This window comes from Gymnoscopelus braueri (assembly GCF_963280865.1).
Source record: "Gymnoscopelus braueri genome assembly, chromosome: 2".
In the NCBI taxonomy this organism is placed as follows: Eukaryota; Metazoa; Chordata; class Actinopteri; order Myctophiformes; family Myctophidae; genus Gymnoscopelus; species Gymnoscopelus braueri.
Genome location: NC_137604.1, coordinates 55,660,031 through 55,683,261, shown reverse-complemented (window position 1 = coordinate 55,683,261; position 23,231 = coordinate 55,660,031). Strand labels below are relative to the sequence as shown.

The 23,231-nt window shown below is 41.6% G+C and overlaps 1 protein-coding gene and 1 long non-coding RNA gene across 3 annotated transcripts in view; both read right to left on the bottom strand.

Moving 5' to 3' along the window:
- Nucleotides 1–23,231, bottom strand: part of LOC308100615 — a 307,745-nt gene that overhangs the window by 56,712 nt on the left and 227,802 nt on the right. The window lies entirely within an intron of this gene.
- Nucleotides 15,110–21,087, bottom strand: LOC308101585 (homeobox protein OTX1-like). 2 transcript variants are annotated; one of them, XM_080451005.1, is made up of 4 exons: nt 20,741–21,087; nt 18,192–18,383; nt 17,421–17,572; nt 15,110–16,016 (listed from the first exon to the last, which is right to left on the bottom strand). In XM_080451005.1, the coding sequence occupies exons 2-4, from the start codon at nt 18,295–18,297 to the stop codon at nt 15,195–15,197; spliced, it is 1,080 nt and encodes a 359-aa protein (XP_080307131.1). In that variant the 5' UTR covers nt 18,298–18,383; nt 20,741–21,087; the 3' UTR covers nt 15,110–15,194. The 2 variants fall into 2 exon arrangements, with proteins under 2 accessions (XP_080307131.1, XP_080307132.1); XM_080451006.1 differs by having other exon boundaries at nt 18,201–18,383.

Here is a 23,231-nt window from a genome sequence, read left to right as displayed (position 1 = left end):
CCTTTAAGCTATGCAAAAATATTCACGATCCCCAAGCCCGCAGAATGAGGAGAAAAATAATAAGATATGAAAAGTGGGAGAAAGGGAAAAAACTAATAATATATTTGCAATCGCAGCTTGTATATTTAGGCTGTCTGGAGTGTGCTGGGGATTTGTTACCGTCTATCACCTTTTTCTTCACTTCAGGAACATTAAAGCAACCCCCCTCCTCTCCTCCTCCTCCACCCTCCTCCTCCTCCCTGTTCGCTGCATCCTCCTCTAATTAAAGTGTTTGTTGTCACCCTCAGATCCAGGGTGTGAAATCAAGTTAGCAGTTTATGTAAGAGCCGTGGCAAAAATCAAACACTTTGTTCATCAGAAAGACAGGGACTTCAATCACTCCCGAGCTGGTATATATGTTCCCATTGTTGAGTTTGCTATCTGCATGCTAAGCCAATTTTCTACTTAAGACTCGCTGCCTTTAAAAAATGTTATTTGGTTCCCTATGTGGTCTTAATTCTTACCCCTCGCTGATAAGCGCAGGCAGCCACGGCAGACGGGGGGAAAATATAGGTCCAATTATAGAGGACTTTAAATTCCAAATCATTGTGTGGAGAATGGGAGAGAGAAAAATAATAATGTTAATGAAAAAAGTAAAGGGGGGAAATGTATTTTGAGGTGCGATGGTCCATTTCACATGAAGCACAACCTGCCCCTCCCCCAAGGGGAGAGCCGCACACTGATTCAATGAGTTTAATACTCATAACCAGAGAGAGAGAGAGAGAGAGAGAGAGAGAGAGAGAGAGAGAGAGAGAGAGAGAGAGAGAGAGAGAGAGAGAAAATGGCAAGTGTCAATTCTCATGAATCATAAGATTTCGACAAATCTTTCTATGATGACAGGAGTGTAGTCTATTTTAATTAACAGAACACCGGCTTTTTGATTTTTTTTTGATAAATAACTGATATCAGGATCATAAGTCCAGCTGGGTCATGGTCTTGGGACATGAAGGAGGCCAGGTGGCATATCTTTTGGAGGATGAATAGGACACCGCGCTGCGCTGTCAGACTGCAGGGATCCAGCAGACACACACACAGACAGAGACAGACACACACACACACACACACCCACACACACACACACACACACACACACACACACACACACACACACACACACACACACACACACACACACACACACACACACACACACACACACACACACACACACACACACACACACACACACACACACACACACACACACAGGCCCAGCTGCAGCTGCTGGGCCAACCCAGAAACGGAGCCCTGCGTTTTGGGGACAGGTGTGGCTCAAAGTGGGTCTGCCATGTAGTGTATGCAGCTCCAGGGTCAGTGGTCTGGCAGAATTCTGCTGCCGCTCGACTGTGGTTTTTCTGTCGGTATCATGCCACCTGCACCCCCCCCCCCCCCCTCCACCCTTCCCTCATCCCCGCTCCCTCCCACCCCCGAGGGGCAACAGGATCTGGTCCAGAGGGATAACAGAGGAGGGAGAAAAAGAATCCAATTCCTTATCCAGCCTGGCAACTGACTTAATTCCATTTTTGGCAGACTGCAGCCTAGACTGATCCACTGCCTGTAGCCCCCCCCCCACACACACACACAGGAAAATACCCAGTTCTAAGCAACTGTATACCTCTTTGAAAGAGATGGAATTCCCATTCAGGAATGCTTGATGAAGTTAAAAGTGGGACGAGTTTTAAGTTGGGCCTTATAGAGCATTACGTTCTACTGGACGACGTGTATGTATTCGAGTTGTGTACCAAAGTTAACGTGTAATATGTGCTCTACAGAGGAATACAAGAACGCTCGCCCCAAAACACGCTCGCCCCGGGTCTAATCCGGCAACCTCGGAACAGTCGCCACGCCACCAGGTATTCCTAAACGTAACCTCAGTAAATCTATGCCTAAACCTAACCTTATTCCTAAACGTAACCTCAGTAAAACTATTAACCCACGTATACAAGAACCGCTGGGGGGGGGGGGGGGCGAGCGGTCCGCGAAATAAATGGGGGCGAGTGTGTTTTCGGGCGAGCGTTCCGGTTACCCTACAGAGTTGTACAGTATGTATGAAATTGTGTGCAGAACTTAAGTGTGCATTACGGTTTATACACACTCTACAGCACTCATAATGTGTTCTTATGTGCAGGACTCACGCAGCCCTCAAGTGGCCCTACAGCTAACCAACAGCTAACCAACGGAGCACATTACAGGTCACAAGGTGTCCCCCCTCACCCCCTCACCCCCCACCCCTCACCCCCCCCTCTCCTGCCCCCGTGGACCCGGCCCCGTCGGGCCAAAAAAAAAAAACATCACAGAAGAACATCACACAGATAGCAACAGTTCCAGTCCGCCTCCCCTCCAAGAGACACTGCTGAGACGGCCAAATTGAAAAGGAGGAGCAGAGGCCCTGGACCATGAAAGAGGATAGAAGAAGAAGAAGAAGAAGAAGGAGAAGAAGAAGAGATGTAGAGAGGAGGGCAAAAGAGAGGGAAAAAAGAAAAGAACGGAGGGATGAAAAACAAAAGGGGAGGGCTGGGTTTGAAAGACCCCGTCCCCATCACTTAAGAGACATGGAGGGGAGGAGGGGGGGGGGTACTGATGAGCGGTGAAAGGAGAACAGAGACTGACAAATTATTAACACTCCTGCGATCACTTTTAAGTTGACAAAAGGGGGGGTGGAGGGACACGCAAAAGGGGTTTTGGGGGGGGGGGGGGGCATCCCTGCATGCGAGGGGAGGGGAGGGCGAGGGGCATTGACGTTTCACCCAGTGGGCCACCCTCTCTTTTAATTAGCCACTAGAGCTAAATTACCCCCACCACACACACACACACACACACACACACACACACACACACACACACACACACACACACACACACACACACACACACACACACACACACACACACACACACACACACACACACACACACAGCACACAAACCCCCCCCCCCCACCCAAAGTGAGTGGGAGGGGGCTGAGCCTCCCCTATCTACACCCCCATCTGCTCTGGTAGGTAAACCCAAAGAGATGCCAGTCCCATGCAGGGTGGCCCAGTAGGACCCCCCCCCCCTCCCCAGAAATCACATTCAGTGGTCTTTCCCAGAAACAATGGGATGATCCACGCACGCAAGAACAAATGTTTTCTAGTTAGATGGAGTGTGTGTGTGTGTGTGTGTGTGTGTGTGTGTGTGTGTGTGTGTGTGTGTGTGTGTGTGTGTGTGTGTGTGTGTGTGTGTGTGTGTGTGTGTGTGTGTGTGTGTGCACGTGCGGGCGTATGTGTGTGCACGTGCGCGCTTGGGCATGTGTTTGTGTGTGTGCACGTGCGTGCGTGCGTGCGTGTGTGCGTGCGTGCGTGCGTGCGTGACAAAGTGAGAGAAAGAGAGAGAAAGAGAGAGAGATAAAGTGTGTGTGTGTGTGTGTGTGTGTGTGTGTGTGTGTGTGTGTGTGTGTGTGTGTGTGTGTGTGTGTGTGTGTGTGTGTGTGTGTGTTTGTTTGTTTGTTTGTGTGTGTTTGTTTTCCTGACATAGGCCACATTTGGGACAAATGCTGGACATGAAGCCAGTTGACTGAGGTATCTCAACAGGCTCAGCCTCTGCGCATAACTGTATGTTCCCATTTCCAGAAGGTGGCATATACCCGTTTCCTGTTCCGGGTTAGTTTCTCATATGGCTTCGTTTGATTGGCTCAGCAGCAGCAAATTTGGACCAGAAACACATAATGAAGTTGTCATTCGTTTCCAGTTTAAATCTGCTGCTGAACCAATCAAACGAAGCTACGGGAAACTGACCTGGATCAGGAAATGCCACATTCTGGAAAGTGTTGCAGTTAGGCTAAGGAGATATGGAATGAATAAGTCAATGCAATGTCCCCAAAAGTTTGCAAAACTCATGTAATGTGCGACGAGGTGCGCATGTGTGTGTGCGGGTGTGTGTGTGTGTGTGGCTGTGCGCACATGTGTCTGCGAGCGCACACACACACACAAACACACACACACACGTGTGTGTGTGGCGTGTGCCTCCTGTATCTCTCTGAGCATTAACATTCTCCTATGGCGAGGACCATACATGCTGCACTTTTCCAAATTGATTCCATTTAACTGAGATCTCATCTAGATTGGGTTTCCAGACTTAATTCTTTGTTTAATAATTTGCTCTTAATCGCCTTCCTTCTAAACTAATGATAAGACTAGATCTGTCTTTAGGCTAAAGCCCCTCATTGTGAGCTCTTAAAGCTCTTAAATAAATAAGATTAGTGTGAATATCCCATGTTACATTTGTGAATAAGAGCAGTCCTATCTGATCTGCTGGCAAAGAAGCATTAACGCTAACCACTCAAAATGGACAGAATCTCCTTCATCTCCTCTCCTTCCCTCTTTCCAAATCACTTTCTATCTTTCTTTCATCCATCCATCCGCACATCTAGCCTCTGTCTTATTGTCCATCCATCCATCCATCCATCTTCTCTCTGCCATTCTATGCCTCAGTTGATCGATTAAACCTATTTTGAGCACAGGCAAAGACATTTATTTTGTTATTATTCAACAACTTTCAAAGGATTTAAAAAGACACCAGTGGTGTAAAGTAACTAAGTACAGTATTTCCAATTGTCTATACTTGTCTATACATCTCAGAGGCAAATATTGTACTTTTACTCCACTTCAATTATTTGAAAAATGTAGTTACTAGTTACTTTTCAGATATAAATTATTATATTATAAAACATACAGTGACCACTTTAGCCCTATTTTGTACCTAGGCTATTTGAAAATAGACGATCTACAAGCTCGTTGTGAGCTTGTGGATCTGCTATTTTCAAACATTGTAGTACTTTCACTTTTGGTACTTTAAGTACATTTTGAAACCAATACTGTTGTACTTTTACTCAAGTTTGAATTCCGGACTTTTACTTGTAACAGACTCAGAGTACTTCTACATTGCAGTATTGATACTTTTACTCAAGTAAAAATTTGAATACTTTTTCCACCACTGCAATCTACAAGCTCTAAAGTCATCACACTGAGTCAAGCTTGTAGATAGACTATTTTTGACAAATGTTCAATAGGGCTTAAGTGGTTTAAATGTCATCAATATTTGAAAGAAAAAACATAAAAAATCTCTTTTACGTATCAGGAAGCGGTGACTAAATTTGTGCATCGGTATAGTCCTCTTTTACATCAATGCATTTAACACTCAGGATGTTGTGTGCCTTTATATCTGGACTGTTTTGAGGATACGAGGATCCAACTGAGACACAGAATCTGTTGGGACGAGGGTAGATAACTTTCAGCCAAGTATACCATCAACTCTGCCAGATGGTAAGGTTAATCTAGCCTGCAAACCAGTCCCAGTGATGTGGTCTGTAAATAAGAAAGGTAGCTTCTTTCCCCGTTCGAGACACGTGTCCGCAAACCATGACAGACACAAATTGACACAGGGCAGACGTGACAAATATCTGTTAATCCATCAAATTTGGAAGATGAAAGATGAAAGGTGAAAGAATTTAATGAAATAAAAATCAACCTCACACCTTTAAAAATAAAAAGCCACCCTCTCAAATGCATTATACGGTGGGCTGGACCAAAGCATAATACATTTAATCCCCACAATGGCCAATGTGTTCATTAGCATTTATTAATACATCTATATCTTGTCCTTAGGCACTGTCTGAAACCGTTCACTCACTGTAAATCATTCTAGATAAAAAAAAGGAGTCTGCAAAATGCCTCAAAATTAAATGTGAATCTATTACCAACACTGTTGTGAGAACTGATCTCCAATCCATTACTGCAGGTCTGTGTCCGTGAAGTCTGTCTTCCTTTCATTTCCAGCCTTTTCTGGCACATCTGCCTTTAAAAAAACAAACACAAATGTGGTTAATTTTTCTTTTTCTTTCTGATCATCCAAAAGTAGGTTACATTTAATATGTTGTCTTGGTCCGTGAATTGGTGAATCGTGGGCTGGTTTCCAGAAGACGAAACACAAATCCTTTCCAGCGTCACATTAAACCCCACTTGCTGTATTCATAAATGTGCCAACGCGCCACAAACTACCAAGTGTTTTTAACTTGATGATAAAGCTATGATGGACAATTATCATCAAGGCTGTTTTAAAAAAAAAACATTTGGAACATCTGAAGGCAGGCAATAATAGCCTCTCTGCCTTTGTCAATTGCTAGTGTTTGTTTATACTTGGCTAACTTTAATCCCAGGTTTCTTGTGTTGCACAGGCCTGTCAGTCAACTTGTGACAGCAGCACCGAAGGGCACCTCAAACGCCAGGCCTTATACACATGCACAGACTCGTCACAAAACATCCACATAAAGACAACCACAAACAAATACAGATAGTGTTCTTGGCTGAACCTCAATTAGCTCAAAGCTTTCAAAGTGATCATATAACCGTGCGACGCAAACAAGAACAAATTGTGGCCACGAAACTTTGGTTCATTGAAGGGTCTGCTTCGAATTATGCCAATTTTGGTATGTATTGGTGAATATCTTATGGTCATATGGTGCTCCTCATACTCAGTGGTGTAATGTAACTACATTTACTCAAGTACTGTACTTAAGTACAATTTTGAGGAACTTTTACTTTGCTGGAGTATTTCCAATTTTCAGTACTTTTACTCCACTACAATTATTTGAAACCTTTAGTTACTAGTTACTTTGCAGATATAAATTATTACATTATAAAACATACATGAACCACTTTAGCCCTATTTTATACCTAGGCTATTGGAAAATAGCCGATCTACAAGCTCACAACGCGTTGCATTGCGACGTGTTGTGAGCTTATAGATCTGCTATTTTCAAACATTTTAGTACTTTTACTTTTTGTACTTCAAGTGCATTTTGATACCAATACTTTTGTACTTTTACTCAAGTATATTTTTAATTCCAGACTTTTACTTGTAACAGAGTACTACAGAGTACTACATTGCAGTATTGATAATTTTACTTAAGTAAAACATGTGAGTACTTTTTCCACCACTGCTCATACTGTATAAAATGTAAACTGATAAAGGGCCGTCCACACTAAGCAGAATAACTGTAACTATAACTATAATGATATAATGAGCATCCACACTCAGTGATGATGTCATTATAGACCAGAACACGCCAAGCTGACTTGTCTTAGTAACTATTTTAGTGAGAAAACATATATTGCTTTTTTGAATAGGCTACAACATAAATGTTTTAAGGTCTGCGGTCAGAAAATCGAATCAAATCGGAAATGTAAATCATACAAAAGCATCAGATGTTAAAGGAGTAGTTCACCCAAAAATTACTTTATTTTCAATTGCACACCCCATGAAGCCTTGAATTCATGGATTATTTTGTTTTTTGTTGCATTCCTAAGCCAATAATTTGATTCCCGTCTCCTACCGGCTAATGTATCCGGTAGGAGACACAAAGTAGATTCTTTGTGTCTGTAACGGAAATACACCCGGTCATCAATTTATTGGTTTAGGAATGCGACAAAAACGAAATAAATCCATGAATTCAAGGCTTCATGGGGTGTGCAATTGATAAAAAAATAAGTACTTTTTTGGGTGAACTACTCCTTTAATCTTAACTATGATATATTGAACTTCTTTTCCATTTCAATCACAGCTCAGCAAAATAGTGGTATTGCTCACATTCCTCCTAGCTCTGTAACACTGGAGTCAACAGGGATTCCCTGCCAGGCTGTGGTCCTGGGCACTTCTTTTTTTCTCTCTCTCTCTAGCTCTCTCTTTTCTTTAAGTGTTAATCCTTGGGAAACTTCCACCCGTATCGTTTTGTTTGAAACAAGCCAGTGGCCATCCAGCTAAGTACGGCCCCAAGTCATCTGAATCATTAGATTAGGCTTAGGCACGGCCTCAACAAAGAGATTCCCTATCGCCATTTGTTTCAAGAGGAGGCCCGGCTTTAGCGCCCAGATCCTCAGAAGTGAGAGGCACTAGAGGTGACGCATCAGCATCAGAACGGAAGAACCCATCAGAAGAACCCATCAGAACTACCCATCAGAAGAACCCAGAACATGCACTCAGGCTCTGTAGAGCAGTGGTTCTCAAACTTTTTCGTGCCAAGGACCCCTAATATATTTGGCCGCGGACCCCCATCTGAAAATGTTTTGTGCGAGGGATCCCCAGAAGAGAAGATTTGTGTTAGAACTCTTCAAAGAAAAAAGTTTTTGAAAATGTAAAAAAATAGCAGATGTACAAGCCCGTGCATCTGCTGTTTTTGAATAGCCTACTTATAAAATATGGATAAAGGGGTTGCTGGGGACCCCCTGGAACCCCCTCAAGGACCCCTGGGGGTCCCAGGACCCCACTTTGAGAACCAATGCTAAGTCTATTATATATCATAGAATGCACTGTCTTAACTATTTCACTATTTGTAGTACGACAAAGTAGGCTTTAGAGACTGTATGGTAAGCGGAAAATGCAAGCCAAAAAGAGAATAGTGAAGGTGAAAATAGTTAATCTTTATCCAAAGTTTACTTTTGACAACAAAATATCTTGTATTCCCGTAATGAGCAAAGTTAAGTGAACATCATTGTCCAACGTGCGTCCATCACTGTTGTGTTGGCCTGTGCCAAAGAACAACAACAGCGGATGCTGGAATATTCATGACGGAACCTTCCTCCAGATTTGCTCCTGAAACAGCGGAGGAGCCATTTTGTGGGAAGAAGGAGAAACCCGGACATGTCAAAGCTGTTGACAGCCCTGTGCCGCTTTGGATTAGTGGGACAGCGGCACGGCGATCCCTAATCCCTCACTGTATCATAATCTATTTACCCCACCATGCTAAGGGGATTTCCATATGAAACTATGCAGCTGGATGCTGAAAGTGTACAATATCACAACTCATCATTTGCCTGCATGCCACCCCACCCCCCCCCCACCCCACCTCAAGTCTGTGTTTGTACAGATGAACCAAAGTGAAATTTGTTCTGAAATTAGATGTTTGCCATTTGAAAAACTTCTTCATAATGGATTTTTTTGTTGTTGTTGCTGGTTTTAATACAAAAGAGTTTAATCATTGCAGTTTTCAGGATTGAGCAATAAACATCAAATACCCTTTTGGGTATTCTGTTTCCCACCTGAACTTTATTGTTAATATATATATAAAAATAAAAATAAACATTCTGGGATGATTGCCTCCTCAAACGATTATTTATACACACAATTATTCCAGACATTATTTGGTTTTCCTTTTACATTGTAAAATCCGGAGAGCAAATTTAATTCTGAGCGTCTTCCACAGTCAAATAAACACTCTGGATTTTACAGGGTACAGTATATCATTAACCTTTTTTTGCAGTGGTCTTCCATTACTGTTGCCTTTCATTCTACGTGTTTGGCATTTGACTGATGCCATTCAGAGTACCTTTACAGTGAGTGCAGCAGCAGATAAGGCTTAATATCTTGACATTTACAAGAACCTAATAATATGAAGTGTAACAGTGAGAGCCACATTGTCCAGACAATAGGTGTAATAAATAATATATGTACTCCTATGATCATTGTCGATAGTAAAGTGTTATAGGTACAAAAATGAAGTAACGGGGAGAAAAGATAGAAATGTTTACGTGAGGCACACAGTGAAATCCTCAGCGTTAATTAAGATCTGAGGCCGATTCTAAATCCTAACAGTTTTCTGAAAAACGTAGGTTGCTAAGTCAGTGGTGCTCAAACCTTTTCATGTCAAGGACCCCCAAAATTATGTATTTGGCCGCGGACCCCTATCTCAAAATATTTTGTACCAGGGAGCCCCAGAAACAAAGATTTTAGTTAATAATGTACGCTTTTGCTTTAAAAAATATCAGATCTAAAAGCTCAAAGCTCGGCACGAAGTGACGCGCAATGAGCTTGTATATCTGATATTTTTTAATAGCCAGAGTATAGCCACTGTATATCAACTACAGTACTTTTGCTGCATGGGGACCCCCTGGAACCCCCTCCCAAGGACCCCAATGGGGGACCCCGAACCCCACTTTGAGAACCAATGTGCTATATGAATGATATATCTGAAATCTAAAATGACACATGATGCTTCCCCGGATTGAATGGGTCGTTAAACCCTGCAGATTTTGCAGTGCAGGAATGTTTTTCTATTGTGTTTTCCTCCTCCCTCTGAGGAATACCGGGAAAGTGTCCCTAGGATCTTCTAGCTGTCAATCAACTTGAGTTCTAACAAGGGTGTTAAAGGACACACTGAGGCGCTGGAAAGGAACACTTTCTCTTAAAGTAGGCCAACCAACTCATTGTATGGCTGACAACCCACCATCAGCTCTTGATTGCAATTGTTTTACACCAAGTGTAACATAAAGGTGGTGTGAGTGATTTAGTTTATTAAAAAAATGTGTTTTAAACAGCTCTATAGTCCGATAGTAATCATTACTACAGAGTGTTTGTTCAGTTTAAAGGGATAGTTCACCAACAAAAATACTTATCTTCTATCAATTACACACCCCATGAAGCCTTGAATTCATGGAGATTTGTTTGTTTTTGTCGCATTCCTAAACCAATAATTTGATGACCGGCGTAAAGATGCTAATGTCTCCGGTAGGAGACTCAAAGTTGACACTTTGAGTCTCCTACCGGAGCCGCCGCCAGTCATCAAATTATTGGCTTAGGAATGCAACAAAAACTAACAAATCTCCATGAATTCAAGTCTCCATGGGCGGTCTAATTGATAGAAAAAATGTCATTTTGGGGGTGAACTAGCCCTTTAAGGAAAATACATTTTCAGGTTGAGATACCAATTGTATCCAATGATATCCAGCACACTGCTCCTATAGTATTGATGATCTCTTGTAGGCCTACAGTATTGTATGTCTTTATACGTCTTGATGAATTGAATACAGAGGACCACAATGGAAACCAGCCCTCCCTCAGGGCTTTTTGTGTTATCCTTTTAGCATTATTGTATAACTGTACCTCTGTACCTTTTGCAAACTGTTAATAAAGTCTTCAATCAATCAGTTCCTTAAACTTGACAAATAAATCCGTTCTGAGTGACAGTTGTTAGTGTTTTAAATGTCAAGCAATTGCACACTCTTTCAACATTTCAATGACTGAGGTCTTCCAGGGGTCTGTATTTGGCCCCCTGCTTTTTTCCCCCTCTACACCAAATCTCTTTATCCAAAAATAGCCCAATCAGCAAGCTCACAAAGCGTCACGTTGCGACGTGTTGTGAGCTTGTAGATCGGCTGTTTTCGAACGAATGGTCACCAATTTTATTTGCCCAGAATAGGAAATGGCATGGGATAATGTGGTTAAAAGATATTTATCAAAACACTCATTGTGTAATTCAGACCCATGCAGCATATCGTTGCTGTCGTTGCTGTTTTAACTTTTTGTGTTTTTTGTTGTTGTAAATTAACGCCCTACTTGATCATACTACAACGTCACACAAAAGTATCAAAAGTAGCAGATCCACATGCTCGAAACACGGTGCGAAGTGACGTGTTTTGAACGTGTAGATCTGCTACTTTTGCTATAATTTGAATCCTGAAAAGTAACAGTTTTGGACAAATGAGGGTTTCCACCCGACAGAGACGATATAATGCATCAATGTGTTACCAATGTGTTTTAGATTTGAGCTATATAGCAACATACGTTTTTCAGAAAACTCTCAGGATTTAGAACAGTGGTTTAGAACATTGGTTCTCGAAAATAGCAGATGTATAAGCTCGCAGCGCGGCACGAAGTGACACGCTGTGAGCTTGTACATCTGCTATTTTTGAAGAATCTTGAAAGTGCTTGAAAGCTTTTGAATCATTTTACATTTTTTAACACAAATTTCTCTTCTGGGGTCCCTGGCACAAAACATGTTCAGGTCCGCAGCCAAATACATATCATTTTGGGGGTCCTTGGCATGAAAAAGTTTGAGAACTACTGATTTAGAAGGCATTTGTAGAATCGGACTCAGGTCTTAATGGGTTAATAATGACATATCCTTTTTTTTTTTTTTTACAAATCCAATCGGATATAAGGAAGGATTTTCTCCATCCAGCCTGTCTGTGTGCCGTGGTGGCCTAGTGGCTTCACACTTACACACCTGACAGACAGACAAACATCTACACATGCAAAGTTCTGGGACTCCTTTTTCACGGTTCAGGTCGCCCTGAACGCCTCTACCAGCAGGTTCTCATGCAATCCAGGAAGTAGCTTTGTTCGCCGCTGCCATATCCTCTGTGAATAATTTAGGTGGAGGATAGGATAGGCCACAGTGTCTGCTTCTTGCTGCTGTATACGGGGCCAGGAGCACTTGAGAGGGTACTTTGATGTGTTCTGAAGCATGGGTCCCGTCAGGAGAAAGAGGGAGGGAGAGGTTGGCCCCCATTTAGAAGTTATAAGCCAAAGTTTTCAGCTCGCTTAAAAGCCAAGGTGCCGACTCAGTTTGTCAGCATATAAAGCGGTATTAAAGCGGGAGAATACCAGTTCAAATGGGAAGCGAGAGAGTTGAATTGGGGGGAAGAGAGAGATGCTGCTGGGTTTAATAAGACATCCAGAACAGGTGTTTGGGGAGATGGCCTTTCCTTGCACAATGAGCAGCATGGATTGCCTGAACATGGCCCAAAGATTAGTTTTTCCTTGTTGGATGCAAATGTGCTAAATCCAGGGGCTTGTGTTTGCATGAGGAAGTGAGGAATGGGAAGGTTGCATACTGGCAGAGCCCAGCGGGACACGGCCCAGGCAAACACACGTCATGTTAGGCCTACTCCTAGCTAGCCGCCATGTTTACCCAAAACCTGTTTGTCCAGCTGCTAGACGCCACTGTGGAACACCACAAGAAACCCAGGGTGGCTGTTAATTAAAATCGTGATTTGTTCCTTTTTTTCCCCCTTGGATCAACAACATTATACATTTACTGTCAACACAGTGAGAATAAATGCCAGGATGCCTGCCAGTGTGTACATGTTTGCTAACCTGACTATAGCTTTGAATCAACCTCAGTGGGAGGGGGTTTACTCATTGACATGATGATGATGGCGTACGGATATATCCCTGTGAGATCCACCACGGATAACATTTGCATTATCTTTCATACTGTGGCTTTAGCACATGATATACAATTTGAAATCTATGTTGTTTGTTGTTGTTGTTTATCAGATACTGCTAAGGACCAGCGATCAGACCAAAACAAAACACATGCACAAACTACCAAATACAATCTGAGGGTCAGAAACTTTTTGTGATAAAATGCAGAGAATGTTTTTTAGGTCTATGTTCTACATACTCTCAGGCCTGTAGTATGTTTCAGTAATAAATTGTTCTGTGCTATATTCACAACAGAGAGGATTTTGTATCATTGAATTTGATTGTCCTTGATGGGTCCCTTCTGAAGCTGAAAGACCGATAGCATTCTAATTGACATGCATTATGAAGACTTCAACGGACCTGCAGGTCAGACTTTTCATTGATTATAATATTATTATGCCAAGACGAAGTGGCCTGCAATGTTACACTGTTTAACCTTTGAAATCAGCAGACATTTCATGGTGATCCTGCTGTATATATAGATTTTGCCAACATCAGTCAAATTAAATAATCAAGAAAAAACATTGAAGTTCATAATTCAAACACCCATTAAAATATGTTAAGCATCCGTGTCATTTTTGCGTTGGCTATTCAAAAATAGCAGATATACAAGCTCACAGCGCGTCACTTGTACATCTGCTATTTTGTAACATTTTTGAAAAATCTTAAAAGTGAGAACTACTGATTTAGAAGGCATTTGTAGAATCGGCCTCAGGTCTAAATGTGTTAAGATCTTTAAAATATTGATCATCCAGTCTGTTTTGTAGCCTAACCAAAGGTCCATTTATTCACTCTTGCAAAACTCCCATGATGTATTTTAATATTATATAAAAAATGCTGCATGAGCAAGTATGACCCATTAAAAAGGTGCATACGGTATCTTATTTTGGAAAGAAGAATTTACACTGGATGACGCGTCTGAGCAATAATGAACTTTTCCTCTGAATATTCATGTTTTAACAAAACTTTATTATAAAGACACGAATGTACATTTCAAATTTCAATGGAATACTGACATTGCGTGTCTAATTCACATTTTTTTCTCCATAAAGAACGATACCAAAATCTTTCACCTTATAAACAAGTGCTGCAATTTAATCTCCAAAATACAACACCACAGGCTGGACAATGAGTTTCTGAACAATATTCAAGTTGGAAATTCATATGAATGAAACTGAAAATCATAGCAGCATCAAATCTTTAAGAAAAAATTATAAAGTCAACGCAAAATTATGTTTTCAAATTCTATGTTTCATATTTTTGTTTCAAATTGTATCTGTTATTTTTGTCCTGATGAAACATCTCCAACTTAACTTAAAAAATTACTAATTCTCAACGAAAAGGGAGACAGTTCAATCTTGCATGTTCCGCTGCAAATGTAAGTCGGGATATAGTAAAGGCCTTCCAAATTGTGACATGGTCAGTTTACAGTTTAACATTTTTATGGGTTGAAGAATATTCCTTGATGAGTCCATAATTCAAACTCGTTTCGCAGTTGATCCGTTGCTAATGGCAAAACAAAAAATCCAAGGCCTGACGTTCATTCAGGCTTTTTACAGTCTGTGCATTATCTCAATTTATTCACAAATAAACTTAAAACATCTCATAGGTAAATGTCTCTACTATCTATTAGTTTAATCCATTAAGACCGGGAATGCATCTGTGTCATTTTAGATGTCTTTGGCTATTAAAAAAATAGCAGATATAAAAGATCATAGCATGGCACAGAGTGCCGTGCTATGAACTTGTAGATCTGCTATTTTTGAAAAATCGCTAACATTTGTGCAAATCTTTGAATATACATATTTTTTTAAAGCGAACATTCGTAACTCAAATCTTTGCGTCTGGGGGTCCCTGGAACAAAACATTTTACAAAAGTTCGCTTAAAAAAAATATATATATATATATTAAGAGATTTGCACAAATTTTCAAGATTTTTCACAAAAAAAATTCAGATCTACAAGCTCATAGCGCTATGAGCTTGTAGATCTGCTATTTTTTGAATAGCCCAAAAGAAATCTAAAAATGACATTCTTTCCCGGTCTAAATGGGTTAAAGGGATCTTCAAAAAAATAAAATAATACAACAAAAAGAATACTTCCTTGAAGGAGGGGGGGACACAAAATAAAAAAAGAGAGTCACAAGACTTGGAAGCGCCAGGATGCCTGGTCTTTGTAGTCCAAACAGTCTGAGGTGTTAAAGTTCAGTTTCCACGAGGCGGCGGCTGCTGCCGTCTGCTCTTTGTAATCCAGACAGTCTGTGGAGTTGAAGGCCAGGCCGGGCGCGCTGTACGCCTGGTGGTGGTGGGGGTGATGGTGGTGTGGGTGGTGGTGCCCTGACGTCTGCCCGAGGTGGTGGTGTGCATGCGGGTGGCCAGACATGGAGGAGCCCGCCATGGGGCTGAGCTGGTGCGGGTGGTGGGGGTGGTGCGGGTGGGAGTGCATGGGGGCCAGGTAGGAGCTGCATTCCACGCCTCCGAAGTAGGAGCCCGCCGACGCCGAGGCGGGGTAGCCCTGGCCGTAGGACGCCGCGGTCTGGCCGTAGGAGACCGGGTACGAGGAGGACGTTCCGCCTCCGGTGGTCGAGGACGCGGACCTCTGCATGCAGGAGGCGCTGGTAGGGGCGGCCGCCGGGTCGGGCAGCGTGGTGGGCGCCGGAGCCGGCGAGATGGGCGCGGGGCTCCAGATGGACGACGAGGGGGTGGTGACGGAGGTAGAAGTGCTGCTCAGGACCCCCCCGGGACCCCCGTGGGGTCCGGTGTTGGAGACGGAGGAGGCTGAAGACGAGGAGGACGAGGAGGAGCCGGCGCTGGATACGGCCGGCGGGGTGAACTGGCCGCTGCTCTCTGACCCTGTGCTCTCTCTGGTCGGGGAGGATTTCTTCTTCGCCGGGCGGACCTTGGCGTTGTTCCCGCTCTGAGCCTGCTGTCGACATTTGGCACGGCGGTTCTTGAACCAAACCTGAGGAAACGAGGAGAGGGGAGAGGGTTCAGTTCAAAGTTGATGTCAGTCAAACTACAACAACTTGCAATTAATAACTATCTCTCTGTGGGATATTATATTAACCCTTTAAGACCGGGAACGCATCTGTGTCATTTTCTTTGGGTATTCAAAAATAGCAGATCTACAAGCTCATGGCACACTCGGTGCCGTGCTATGAGCTTGTAGATCTGCTATTTTTTTTTAAATCGTGAAAATTTGTGCAAATCTTTGAATATGATTTTTTTTTAAAGCGAACATTTTTTACTTCTGGGGGTCCCTGGAACACAATATTTTGAGATGGGGGTCCACGGCCAAATACATATAATTTTGGGTGGTCCTTGACATGAAAAAGTTTGGGAACCACTGATATTATAGCAACATACGTTTTGTTTTAGAAGACATTTGTAGAATCCCCAGAAGCAAAATAAAATGTGAGTTACAAATTTCCACTTTAAAAAACATATACCGTATATTCAAAGATTTGCACAAATGTTCTATTTTTTTAATCTTCAAATGTTCTGTCTGATGAAAGAGAATCTTTGTAAAACAACTTCCAGGTGCATTAATCTGGGGCAGGGTGTTCCTGACAAAAACTAAAGTTTTCATGGATTGATAAAGTTTAAAAGTAAACACTTTAACTATGAGACAGCTGCTGAGTTCAGGTCAGGCTGAGCCTTTGAGGACAAACCTATGACAGTGTATTCCCACCCTTAACCCAGTGAGCCAGTTTAGGCCTTAGTCACTGTTCAGCATTTCACATCTTAGCCTACTGCTCACATTTCTGGACAGAATCAGCAGAAACTCTAGAGGGAGCAGCCATAATTGCAGTAAGCCCATGAGAGAGCCACTAAAGCTGGTTATGTAAAGACTCTCACGCCCATTTCAAAAGAGGGCTCATAAGATCAAAAGACACTCCTTATGGGAGAACTGAGGTAAATTCTTCCATTTTATCAGACAGAAGTCCATGGCAGTATGTGTGCTAGTCTCGTAAAATACATGCATTCCACATAAAAACTCCCCAAAACCGATTCCAAAACGGATTCTAATTATTATGGCTTTATTTTGTTTTGTTTTTTTGGAGGGGGTTTAGCCTAATTATTCAACATTTCTGAGTGCTTGGTCAGCAAGTGCAACAACAGCTTGCTTCACTTTCACTAACTAAAAGGATAATGGATACATTAGCTCCACTAATTAGCCTACCTGTCTTTTGTAGAGGTAATTTGATTATTTTAGGCTAATTGCTAATTTTGTAAGAGTAGGCTTTTTTTTTTTTACATTTAAACTAAAGATTAAACGATGATGGTAATTCGTGCAGATTAGGCATGCATATATATAATTGACAATTGCATATTTGATACTATGTTTAATATGTAGGCCACAAACCTGCACTCTGGACTCAGGTAGGTTTATTTTCAGAGCCACCTCTTCCCTCATAAAGATATCAGGATATCGTGTTTTGCCGAACAGAGACTCCAGGATGTCCAGCTGGGTTCTGGTGAACGTGGTTCTCTCTCGACGCTGCTTCCGTGGATTACCTAAAAAAACACAATTAACACATTGTTATTATTAGCGTTAAACCTATAGATAAAATGTTAAGCCTATAGCCTACTTTTGCTGATTTATCAAAGCATGTATAGCCATGCCACGTTTTAAGACATTACATTTTGCACAACATGTCTTAAGAGCCCTATTTATCTTTGTTCAATGCATATTAGGCAATTATGGACTTTTTTAATTTAACGATTGAAAAGGGCTTGTCGTAGGTAGCCTACGTGTAGCCGAGTGGTTCTCAACCTGTGGGTCGGGTCCCCACATGATTTTTTGGGGGGTCCATTACGGCATCAAAAGTAGGCTAATCAACAAACTATACTATAAAAACTGGTCAAACATTGGCCAAATAATAGGCAAAAACTATATGAAAATAGCCGATCTACGAGCTCACAATGCCTTCTTGCAAGGCATTGTGAGCTTGTAGATCGGCTATTTTCCACAATAATTATCTGTGGAACGGAGTCAAGCAAACTCCTACATTCCAAGTGCTTGTCAGGGTGGGGGGTCCCCCAGTTCAAATATGATTATTCTGTGGGGGTCCCCAGACAGTTCAAATATGAATATTTTGGGTGGGTCTCTTGCTGAAAAGGTGTATCCTCCTACCCCACGTACCGGGATATCCCACGGACGGATGCAGCAGGTCCATGGCTGTGCCGCTCAGACCCAGGCCGTTCATCCCGTACGGGCCTTGTTTGAGGTAAGACATCATGACAGAAACAGAGCAAGGAGACCAACTTTTTGGGTGGAAAAAGTGGGATTATCTCCAGGTGTTCGAATCCTCGCTCCAAGAGGTTCCTTTGTGTGAAAGAGAACAAGGAAAGGGTCAATACAAACCAAACAAAACAATCAGGCACTAAATAGCCTAATCAAACATTATACAGGCTATATATTTATAGATTTGAAAACTAGAGAAAATCTCGTCGTATAGTTCAAGATTTCATCCTGCTACAAAACATTAAAATTGCTCAGGCGGTAGGCTATGAACAGCGTTGGAGACAAGAGGTGAAATATCATCATAGGCCAAAGCAAACATTATAGGTCTTGTATAAATCGAGACGTGGGGCCTATGATAGCCTAAACTGACACCAATTAAAGCATGAAATATTGAACACAAAAAGATGTTGAAATTAAATAATTTGGCCTTTGTGCGGGACAAATGCCCTCAAATAGTTTTATAATAGCGATAATTTCAAGATGATTACCACCACAGACTCGAATTTCAAAATGTGGATCGTCAACTTTCCAGGGCGCTCTCACACACACACACACACACACACACACAGCGAGAAGCAAAATCTACTTTTGGAAAAACCCAACAATTGACCAAATCCCCAAGTCTGATGATGCGTTAACGTGGTTAAACGATATCCAATTATAAGCCCAGGCAGCAATCAGCCATCACTACAGTAAAGGAATAATCACGTGTGAAGTCTGTCATCAGACGTGTATTAACGCCATTTGACATCAGGCGATACTTCTTTTTGTCAGCCATGGGAGTTCGTTGCTTTGATCAAATACAGGCCTAGCAAATAGCTATGAATTTCCTCAATGTGACTATTATACAGTGGAGTGAATTTAATTTAGTCTCCTAATCAGTGTGACAGGCCATGTCCGTGCTATATGGTGTTATCTTAATTCAAATGGCCAATTTAAAATTGAATAGGTCACTTAAACTACAGAGATAGCAGGCGTCTTTGGGTTAGTTTAATTCAGTTTATGGAACTTTCGTGCGAAAGGCGTTTAGACATGTATTCTTTCATGATAAAAAACGATTATATTAGGCCTGCCATTTAATGTTTAGAATTAGGCCTATAATACTTAAAATACAAGAATTAAATCAATGTGGGCCTACTTTATCTGCTACTATGTGCTATAACCAAACGGAGCAGTGAATGCCTTTAATAAAGTGAAACCTGCAGCCATTTCAATGAAAAACATAGTCTGACATGCTAATTCTGCAAATAGGCTAACTGTAATTACTGGCGTAATTAATTGGGCTATTAATCAACTGTATAGAGCTATCACCTACTACCATTTAGAATCTGCTAATGGCTTGTAAATGTTGTTGATGTTTCCAATCAAATGCAACTTCCAAATCGAGGCATGAGACAATTGTCTTTAATTGGATCAACATTTACATAAGCCAAACGAGGGTCTTTTGACAGGTAAATTGTAAAAAGTTTAAACAAAAACATAATTGGTTATTCACTTCATTTACTGGTAACAATCCGCCACACCTTTTCAATAGTCTCATTGGGCCCATGCTGTGGACATGGCCCGGATGGTTTGTTTTTATTGAGGCGTAAATCCTTTAGGCTAAAAAGCTCCACTATTTCCATAACCACGGGAAGTAGTTTAGACGCATGTAAATGGTTGAAATAGTGCAAATGAAGTCCCATTACAATTCAGATTATTAAACCCACAGGGCGACAATTAGCAAAGTGAGTCTTATCGGCGAAACAGGTTCAGCCCCCAAACACTGCGTCTGTTTATCTGGTTTTAGCAGAGAGATAATATATATAGGGATAGGGCTGCCTGCAACACTTTGAATCCGAGGAAACAATCCTGCAGGAAAATGTAAGTTATAACATGATAATAAAGCAAAAAAGGGGGATTTCAATTGACAGTAGGCTAATAAACGATTTTGCTTAGGCCTATTTGTAATCCCCATAGGATGAGAATTTGTGAATGAGTATAGGCTTAATGTTTACAAACGTCTTCTCACTCTATTCTCATTTTTAATTATTACATTTAGATTATTGTGAAAAATGTAATATAGGACTGCATAGCCTAATTGAATAATAACTTCACAATCACAAGCAATAAAACGTCATTTAACCTACAATTCGTTGGTGTCAATTCTACGGTGTCAATATCACATACGGAACATGTCTGTATAGGCTAGGACAGTGGTTCTCAAAAGTGGATTCCATTGACTCTAAATAGGGGTCTAAATGGACCCTTACACGCCTGTAACTCTGACAGTGTACACATGGAACCAAATGGACCCGTTAGGGTCCATTTGGTTCCATTTGTCCACTGTCAGAGTTAAGGGGAGAGACCTTGAAATGTAAAAGTTTGAGAACCATTGCAGGCTAGCAGAAATAGTTGACCTAAATAGGAGAAAAAAAGAGGAAAGCTTGCAGACTCACCTTGTTTAAAAGGATCCCCTTTCTTCCACTTTATATAACCAAGCCAATGAGATCCAGACAGTGTGCCGTAAATATCCACATGGACTCGGGTTCCTCTTGGAAAGCAATAATAAATAACCAAAGGTGTGCAGCCGGAAAGAAAAGGTGCGCATTCACTCAAAACTGTGCCAGAAGTTATTACGCAACCCCGAATATCCTGGGCTCACACCGCCTGTCCTACTGTAGAGACTAATGGAGCAGATAATAGAAGCACATTTCTATATAGAGAGAAAAAAACAATCGACCGTATTTCTTTCTGATCGCGTCCAGCGCTCTTGCTACTTAAAATGATGTCCAATGTTGACGGATTGAGGACGTTGATCACCCAGTCCTCCTGACCCAGTCCTTCTATGAACGTACAAATACACCGGGAACCGCCCACACTGACGCTCCCATCCAATCCCAGAGGCCGGGAGTCTTTACAGGCGACAGAGGCAACCAATCAACGACGAGCTCTGGCCTCAAAAGACACCACCCCCCCTTCCTTCACAATCTAAAATAAATCTCGACCACGTGAGAAGCATAATTGTGGAAAACAGAGAAGAGACAGAAAAAAAAAGTTGGCCTAAAGTTTGAATAGAATCATGCACAGAGAAAAATGCTGGGTTGTTTATCTACCCAGATGCTGGGTTATGAAATGGTTGACCCATTATGGGTTATGGCTGACCCATCATGGGTTAACCATAACCCATATGGGTCATTTTGTACAACCCATTGGGTGAGTCACCCATGTACTCAGTACATGGGTTATGGCTGACCCATGATGGGTTAACTATAACCCATAATGGGTAATTTTGTACAACCCATTGGGTGAGTCGGCCATTTACTCAGTACATGGGTTATGGCTGACCCATTATGGGTTAACCATAACCCATAATGGGTAATTTTTTACAACCCATTGGTTGAGTCAACCCAAGTACTCACTATGGGTTGTTTTAAGACCATTGTGGGTTATTTGTGCACTGCAAAACCAGATGATGCTGGCTTGTTATCAAAACTATTTTTTCCTTTTCAATACAACAAAGGTTTGTGCGAAAATTCGTTTTAACTTGAAATAATTAATTGATAACGTCTCAACTACATGGAAGTTGACATAATTAAAATCCTATGTTCAGTCAAATTCCTCAGTGAGCCCACTCAAGTTAAGTCTTTTTGATTCCACTTCTGCTTACACAACAGTCTCATTCCCAAGAAGTCACATGTTGACATTTTGTGCAGAACTAGTACAATACGCACGGAATGTATCTATCAATATAACTATCTATTTTTTTTTGTATATTTGAGCGAATAACTGGAGGAATATGACTTCCCTTCGTTAGAGCCTAGTGTTGTGGTGGCCTAGTGGTATTGTTCCAGGACTAGTAATCATATCTTCTTGGACTAGCCGGTTCAAGTCTGGGATTAAGCTTACTTTTCAATTTAATTGTATGTTTTGCCTTCTTGATTGTGTGTGTACTCTGCAGACTTCAGTTGGTTAAATGATCACTTATCTTGTGTACTTAATTACAGAGGCTCATAATATTATGGAGATAATCATTTTATATAATATTATAATAATTAATAATGCACAAAAACTAATTTCACCCACTGTTTTACTCTGCTACGACAAGCTCAAAAGTGAGCTTTGCTTACTTTGTTTTATTGGCTTAAGTCGGCTACTTTGCGGATGGAGTACCGTTTTTATTCAGTGTTCAATGTGTTCATAATATGTGTGTATGTAGCCATACTGGTGACTGGTGGTAGATTAATAGTCTTGTCTCTTGACAAGCCTCAAGGTTGTACTTTATTGTTACATCTTGTGTACAGGTACATAAGAGTCAAACTTATTTTGGTTTGGCTTCCTTCAGACAATGCAGCAGCATAGATAATAACAACAGCACCATCCCGGACTTGAACCGGTGACCCCATGGAGTCTCACTTGGTGCAGAAGGCCTCAAATCGAAGCCTGCTCTATATTTTCATTTGCTTTTTTAAGATCACGCGCGGACCGTGCATGCGACCGGTTCGGGCCTGGTACTGACCGATTCGTATCGGTGGGTAGACTGACATATGTCAGAATTGTAAAGTTTTGTCAAATCGTCTTTGAGATAATCATAAATATGTATCTACAGGGAAAAGTAAGGGTCGAAAACCAAATCAAACAACAGATTATTGATCAGCGCGTCGCCCTGAACGCGTCAATATAAGTCTCCTCACACACAGACGTACCGTTCTCCAACCATAACCTTAGCCGCCAAAACACGCTAAGGTTAAGGTTAGGGTTGCCGAGGTCGTAGAGCAAAACCGAGACCAGATTCTCGATCAGCTTGTTGCGCTGAAAACACCAATATAAGTTTCCTCCCACACGGATATACGGTTCTCTTAATTGATTAGGGTTACAGGTTCGCTATCTCGTTTAATAACTCGGAAACGATAAGGAGTTGGATTCCGATTTCGGGATATGTTGTTCAGT